This window comes from Epinephelus fuscoguttatus, linkage group LG3 (assembly GCF_011397635.1).
Source record: "Epinephelus fuscoguttatus linkage group LG3, E.fuscoguttatus.final_Chr_v1".
Taxonomy (NCBI): Eukaryota; Metazoa; Chordata; class Actinopteri; order Perciformes; family Serranidae; genus Epinephelus; species Epinephelus fuscoguttatus.
Genome location: NC_064754.1, coordinates 3,670,717 through 3,678,796, shown reverse-complemented (window position 1 = coordinate 3,678,796; position 8,080 = coordinate 3,670,717). Strand labels below are relative to the sequence as shown.

At 40.2% G+C, this 8,080-nt stretch overlaps 1 protein-coding gene across 1 annotated transcript; it reads left to right on the top strand.

Moving 5' to 3' along the window:
* Window positions 1–7,153, top strand: si:dkey-96g2.1 (uncharacterized protein LOC795315 homolog). Its single transcript, XM_049572569.1, has 3 exons — window positions 1–134; window positions 2,569–2,681; window positions 5,147–7,153. Exons 2-3 carry the CDS (start codon window positions 2,569–2,571, stop codon window positions 5,685–5,687), a joined length of 654 nt encoding a protein of 217 aa, XP_049428526.1. The 5' UTR covers window positions 1–134; the 3' UTR covers window positions 5,688–7,153.
* The last annotated feature ends 927 nt before the right edge of the window (window positions 7,154–8,080 follow it).

Below are 8,080 nucleotides of genomic sequence, written 5' to 3'. Positions count from 1 at the left end.
GATCAACTTCTGCTCTATAAAAACACATCTTCCTTCTTACTGTATTCACTGCAGCAACGCTTTCACAACAAGCACTGAGAAGAGAGCAGAAGACACAGACAACATCCATCAGACATCCCTCTCCAACAAAGACGGTAAAAGAGATTCTCTTGGCTGTTTTTAGTAGAGTTCTAAAGTGGGAGACAGGACGGTATAACCCAACTTCAGCAGTTCGTCTCCTGACACCTTGTAAAAAAAAAATTTCATGAGGCCACATTAAGCTCAATACAAGCTAAGAGTGGCTGTGTCTGCGATTAGCAAGTTTGTATGAGTATGTAGTGTGTTCACACTGGAAACATGACTTTTCATTTCATTTCATTTTTGAGTGAGCTTTTGTTTGACACTATTGTCCCAAAATGCATCTCATAAAGGAACTGGAGCTAGGCTCAACTCACAGCTTCAAAATAAAAAAAAAAATAAGAAGAAAATAAACAAATGACATGTATTGTGTGACGTGCACACATATTGCACCATTTCATGTTAGTATAAACAGTTAAAAGTGCTGTGTGTAACTCAGGAGAAAGATATTTGCTTGTTGAGTCTCATTCGCAGGTTGTTAAATATTGACACAACCAAACTTTCTCCTGAGACACGGCTGAGCTGAAAACAGTGCTCAGTCACCAGTGAGGGGATTTCCACTGCTCAAAGCTGCTGACTCGAGCAGTGGAAATGATTCAGTATAATAATAATAAACTTTACTTATATAGCACATTTAAAAACACAGTAACAAAGTCCTTTGCTAACAAACACAGAACACATTTAAAATCAGATTTTGAGTCCTACAGGCTTCAACAAACACGTTATGGAACTCATTTGTTCCTCAGTCTGTCAACCTATCAAATGAGAGTATGGCTTCTAAGTCACCTGGGTCAAACACTGAATGTAGTAAATGAGTAATATTTCGCACAGCATTCACTCTTCGTAATGTCTGTTGGGATTTGTAATCTTTGTTGTATGATTTTTTTTGTTTGGTTAAATGTTGTTTAGTATTTTTGTATTTATGTCAAACAGTTGACGACAAATTTCAGATTTTTTTTTGACAGTAAAACAAAATCTAATTGCTGTAGTCAACCAAAGAAAATCTTGGTCGACTGAAGTTGTGCATAATCTTCAACTACTCGAATAGTCGTGGGGAAAAAAAAATCTGCATGTTATTTTTACTTCTGCAGTGGTGTGTCTGTGTCACTCTGCAGTTACACCTCCAAAACACTAGTTGGTGGCGGAGGTTTCTGTGAAGTGCTGTAAAGTTTAGTTCATTCAAAACACACATTAAACATGGCTTAATAGAGACAATTTCAAACACAAGTACACAAATCAGCTTCACTATAACATTCAATATGGCATTTACAGTCAAACACCTGTCTTTATCTGGACACATTTCCCCCACAAACACAACAAGCTACTGTTATTAATTAAAAATTGAAATATGAAGCCAGGATAAATCTCACATACGACTTAAAATGCTATTTTAGTGGAGGCTTTATTGTCTTCACAATTTATTGTTTCTTATCTGTGAAAAACAAGTAAATAAAAGCTTTGTTTCCACTGAGGGAAATGGTTTCAGCTTACAGAGACAGACAGGAGGTCTGCGTCACTGCGACGCTGAGTGTGAGGGTGGGTGAGTTCAAAGTTGTGTAAACCAAGGGGGTATTTTGAAAACACCCATTTTCACAGGTAACTTTTCGCAAGCCGCGCTAGTGTCAGTTCAAAATGCACTGGGCAAGGACTACTACTTCCTATAGTATTTTTTCTCTACCACCCCGTCTTACTGCAATGGAGAATGAGCCAAGTATAAATGCCTTTGTGCTCTGTTGATGTGTGCGTGCAATCTGCGAACGGAGCCAGACAAAGGTATAAAAGGTGAAGCTTTAGCCTGTCCCTCCTGCCGCAGGAAATAATGAATTCATTCTAGAAAGCTGTTGATGTAGCACTTTTCTCCTTATGAAAGTAACACGGTGATTATTCGCCCAATGAGAATTTGGTTGGACGAGAGCATATCGACCAAATAATCGACCAGTCGACCAGGAGACTACAGCCCTAAAATCAACAAAACGTAGAGAATGAAATGAACTAAGAGCAAAACACTGCGCACATAATAAAAAACAGGGTAGGATGAATTAAAATGCAATAAACATAAATAAAATCAACAAAAAAACAATTCTATAAAAGCTATTATATTTCGAAGCGATTTAAAGGACGAGACAAAGTTTGCAGCCCTGATCTTCTCATCTCAGGGACGTAGGGCAGATAGGCAGTTCACTTTGAAGATTCACTGTTAAATATTTGTTTGTAAATGTACCAAACACCTGTAATTTTAATGTATTAACTCCAACATGACAACAAGACAATCTTAGCATGAAGCTAAAGGCAGAGCTCAGCATTAAGCATTAAGATTAGACCGGTATCAATGAAACAACCTGCAGCAGATTATCTCTATGTACACTTTCAGACTGTCATACTTTCACTTGTTGTTATTTCTCATTTGTAAGCCTCCATATGATGATTCTGGTTGTTACTGAACCTGTGCAGATGGCTGGCCTGTGCTGGATGGCAGTGATGGTGGCCTTCTTCCTGTCTGCTGAAAACAGTTTGGCTGTGGACCAGAACAGGCTTGCCTCATTTGTAAACGGCATTGTCAGACAGTGAGTTGACAGAATTTTGATAACTAAGGATGAGTTCAGACAGCCACTAGAACTTGGGCAAGACATTGAAATGGGCAATGAAGTTAGGGGGTGTAGATGTCAGACCAAGTACTATCAAAGCAAGGCTGGTTATATCACGCTGCAACCCTGGCATAAAGAGTAAGGCTCTCATTCATGAAACACATTTCTGCATTCATCGATATGTTAGTAGCTCCGATCTCTTCGTAGGTACTAACAAAATCGACACCTGCTTCTGGCTGCTTGTAGTGCTTGTGTAAATAAGATATTGCACATGAATGTTGCTTGTCATGGTTAGAAATTACAATTTTAATTCATTCTGTGCTCTGATATGTTCACAATACGCAGATGCCTTTGAAACATGTCAGTTAAACATGACTAAAGATTAGAAAGGACACCTTTAGTGAAATTAGTTGGTAATTAGTTGGAGACGCTGCTACAAGGGAAGCTGAGGAGGGAGGGGCAGGGGCCTGACTCAAATGCCACTGTTGGGCAAACAACTCACATTTAATTAAGAACTGATGCCATGGGCCAAATTAAAAAAAAAACTAACTAAAATATAAAATTATTAACATGGGCGGGGATGGATGCTAACTGCTAAATAGCGGGAGCGCACTGTCAATTTATGATTGATTGGCATTAATGAACATACACATGTGCCTACGATCAAATCTGAGTTTTCCGAAGCATTTGTGAATCTGGTGTAGGTTTTAAGTAACCAGGTTTTTTATGTGCAAAACAGATTTACAGCATTTCATGAATGAGACCCTAAGAGTGCTAAGACTGTGGCTGGTGTTTATGTACAAACTGTCATTAAATCAGAGGAGCACAATATGCAGGTACAATAACTATGAAAAAAAACATCAAGCCAGAGGCGTTCAGCCGAACAACCTCTGCCTTCGTCATAAAACTAAAGTAGAGATGCATAGGCACGTCATAGGTATCAGCCAATATCGACTTTCAATTGAACTTTCAGAATCGAGTTCTGTTAGATGAAGTAGCACCAGACCATTTAAACCTTAAAAACAAGTAATAAAACCTTAAAACCAATCCTAAAACAGACCGGAAGCCAGTGGAGGGGAGCCAATACTGGCGTTATATGATCTTGTTTTATTTTTCCAGTCAGAAGACGAGCAGCTGCATTTTGTACTGACTGCAGACGATGTAGTGACGACCGAGCTACACCCATGTACCATTACAATAGTCGAGCTGAGAGGTAATAAAGGAATAAATAACTCTCTCGAGGTCTTTGGGAGACAGATAGGCCTTTACCTTGGCTAAAAGTCTGAACTGGAAGAAGCTCCTTCACCAAATCGTTAAGGTGAAAAGCTACAGGATCAAGAAAACCAACAGACTCAACCAATAGTTTAGGTTGTTCAAACATAACAATCTCTGTCTCATTGTCATTAAGACTGAGAAAATTTACATTCATCCAAGTTTCAACATTGTGTCATCAGAAACAAACTGCAAGTCAATATGAATAAGGCTTAAGTTCTGGTAATGATTATATTTCAGACAATAATGCCTTCCATCTTGGTCCACTGATTGCAAACTTAAAACACATGGCCAGAAATACAACACCTAAACTTCAATCAGGACTTTATATACTTCAAAAACTCAGACCAGTGTTCCCCAAAAATAAAGTTAAGCAATTTATCCACGTCCTAATTTGATTTTAAAATTAAAATAAATTTTAAAATAAAATTGAACAGAATTGGCATGTTACCTGAAAGACACTTCAACTGTTGAGTCCTGAGCAGGACGAACGGAGAAATGCTGCAATAGTGCCACTTAGTGGTGATCTGAGATTTCTGCCTTATACACCCATTTATCAACCAGCCTACAGTGATCAGCCACAACACTAAAAACACAGGCAGGTGAAGTGAATAACTGATCATGTGATTACATTACAAAGTTCTGCTGGGAAACCTTGTGTCCCGCATTCATGCGCGGACCAAGTACCCCCCCCTCATGGCAACAGCACACCTCAATGGCAGTGCCACTGCTCAGGAATGGCCTGAGGAATATGACAAAAATTCCCCAGATCCCAATCTGACTGAGCATACAGGGGACTTGCTGGTACCCCACTCCGCAACACAGAGGACTTAAATGATCCACTGCCACCACCCTGGTGTTAGAAACCACAGGACACCCCCAGAGATCCTGTTTCCATGCCTTGACAGGTCAGAGCCAGGGGTGGAATGCTGTTGCCATGAAAGGGATGTACTGTCTGCAACAGTGTTTGAGAGGACAAAGCGTGTCAAGTGGCATCCACATGAATGCCTGGACCAAAGGTTCCCTGTACAACACTGTATTGTAACAAGATGATCAACGTTAGCGCTTCACCTGACAGTGGTTTTAATGTTTTGGCTGATCGCTGTACTGTGTTCTCTACCAAAAGATGTAAAGTACATGATGGGATGTTGCCTGTATTTTTTCTTTGACAGGTATGCAACACAAGGCATGTTCAGTCTGGCAGTAAGCATCCCTGACAACCAGAACCAGAACATTAACGATATCTTTCAAAGTGATCCTCCTGACAATGTGAAGAATGCCATCAACAATGGTGATGTGTACAAGGGCCCCAGAGTGGTTGCTGCCAAAGTTCTGAGACCGACCAATGGAAGACCTGATCATGCAGAGTCACGAGTCGTGGATGAATTGAATCGCCTCTTCAGACGTAGTAATCCGAATGATCTGTTGCTTTTCTATGTTTATGCCTCCCCATGTGTCGAAAGATGTTCAAGCAACACACACCAGCAGAGCATCCTCAGAAGGATTCAAAGAATCCGTCAATGGAGAAATTACGCTTTTGTGTTCAGTAAAATATTCAGAGCCAGTAATGGTTACACCAATACTGATGCAGAGCGGCGTGGAGCCCTTGAACGACTCGGGTCTTCAATCGGTCTTGAGAACATATTCCGTTGTGACGGGCAGTGCACCAGCTGCTCCTATGGTGGATATGTTGCAAATTATTGTGTTTCTTGATTCAACATCACCCTCTACTTCAGGCTGATGGCAGCGGGCTCAGTCAAAGTGGCAGATGGTAGAAAGGTTCTTGGGACTGCTGTGATTCAGGTCATATAGATCTGCAGGGACGTTAAGAATATACTGGCTATGGTGGGGGACACCACAGCTCCATTGCTCTCAAACATTATTTTCACTATTGCTGGTGCTGTTACTGTGACAACTACAGCCAAATTACATTATTGTTATTATAAAAAAAACACATCAGGTGACTGGGGAACAACAAAGGACAAAATGAGACAAACAGTTTTAGGGGGTTAAATGTATTAGTGAAGTTTAGAAGATGATTGGATTGTCATCATGACATGCGATAAAGACATTTAACTGTCCACAGAAGATGGATCATAAAAACTCACCCTGACCTTCATTAAGCACCATCTTCAGGTCAATTATCTGTCCAACACTTTGGTTTGTCACTGTTTCAAAACTGCTAACAATCCTATCTGCCTCAGCTGGACTTTGTGTTTAGTCCTAATTAGCAAATGCTAAGGGCTAACACACCAAACTAAGATTTTAATTATTATACCTGCTAAACACTGATATGCTACCATAGTTATTGTGACTTGGTAGCATGCTCATGTTAGCACAGTAAGAGGAGGAAGGAGCGCCCTTTGTTTGAACTGAGCCTCTGCTCCTTTAACAAAACTCCCACAACATCAGTGCCCTGTGGATGTGATAGAAACTTGAATGCACAGCAGTCCCATGAACCCACTGTCACTGAGATTTTAAAAAGTCCTCAAGCTCAAAATGCACTTTTTTCATTTCATACTACAAGACTGTATCTGAAGCATTAATAGCTTCCATTTCAGTGCCAGGTCACAACAGAGAGTGGCACAGATAAATCCATTTACATGTCTCTGCGATACAAACGACACTGGAAGTTAGATGACGTAGTGAATAGTCGTGTCTTCAATTGGTAAATGGACAACGAGCTGAGATGTAAGCATGTACCATCCATCCATGTCTCATGACTGACTATAAACCGTGAAACATCTCTTTTGTGAAGCAGTTTGTTCTCCGGCAGAGCAGGTTGATATAAAATCAGACAGGGCCACAAGATTATTAAGGTATGTCCTATTTGGCCTCGAAAGTTCTCCGTTCCAAGAAAGGTTAACACTGTCAAAGTGACCTGCAACTGATCAGCGGTGTGAAAAACACACTCCAAAATTCACTGAAGTTTAATTTTCTCTTTTGCAAAGTTCCCTGTGATGAGTGATTTGGTCTCTGTGTATGTAAAGAGATGATTTGTTCATTTTGTTTCAAATTTATTCAGTAAATATGTGAGTAAAGTACAAGACATTTGATGTAAATTAACATCAGTATTTCTAGTGCTTGTGTCATGGTACTCCTGGAAAGCATGATTAAATGCTCTGTATTTTTTTTCTTGTCTGACTTTTCTGTCTGATTAAAGCTTGGCTCAGCATCCATCTGGTCGGTCTGTGTCAGTCATTTACGGGATTCTTGTTGACTTTCTAATCACTTGACCACACACACTTCTAGAAACTGGTTATCATGAGATACGTTGCCAAAAAGCAGTGCACATCTTATGTCAGCTACTCTTTCTGTTATTTCAGCAGCATCATATACTACATAGAAAAAACTGTAAATAAACTATTTTTATGATCTTTTTTTCACAAAATGTCTTGGGTCAAATAAATTTATTGTATATTATGTATTATTCGAACAGCTCAGCACAACATTGGTCTGCACAACCATCAAGAATAAAAATAATAAAACATTAAGATACGAGGTGTTGAAGCCACAGTATAGTTTGAGATACAGAGCTATGGAGTCCATATTTTCATGAATTGTCCCTCTGTGGAGTGAAGCAAACAAGTTACAAGATATTTATCCTCCCGGCATATGCAAGGATATGCCAAAGAAGTGTTTTCGGGGTCTTGAGATGGTACAGAACGCAGCAGCTTGTGTTCTGACCAGAGCAGGTAAATATGATTAATATCCGTTGTTGGCCTCACTCCACTGGCTTCTGCCAGAGGTGAGAGCAGACTTTGAAGTGCCTTTGCTTGCCAATAAAATTGTGATTGGCATTGCACCACAGTACTTGTCGCACCTGATTAAACCGGACACGCCTGCATGTGACCTGCACTCCCATGGGGCTCATCTTCTGAGTGTCCCCAAGGTCCGCAGAAATGAAGACCTTCCTGTGCTCACTCATTCACAATTCTCTCTCCCACTCCAATTGCTTCCTCCAATCAGCTGCCTCCGGGCGTGCACTCTTCTAGCTGTCCTATCATAATTAGCCACGACCTACATCAGCCAATCAGGTTGTCACTACAAGATTTTAAAGGGATAGTGCACCCAAAAATGAAAATTCAGCCATTACTACTCACCCT

Excerpts from the sequence above, each read along its gene's own strand:
- si:dkey-96g2.1 (XM_049572569.1), top strand. The coding sequence starts at position 2,569 with ATGGCTGGCCTGTGCTGGATGGCAGTGATGGTGGCCTTCTTCCTGTCT. Across the intron at positions 2,682-5,146 it reads GTAAACGGCATTGTCAGACA|GTATGCAACACAAGGCATGT; the intron begins GTGAGTTGACAG and ends TTTCTTTGACAG.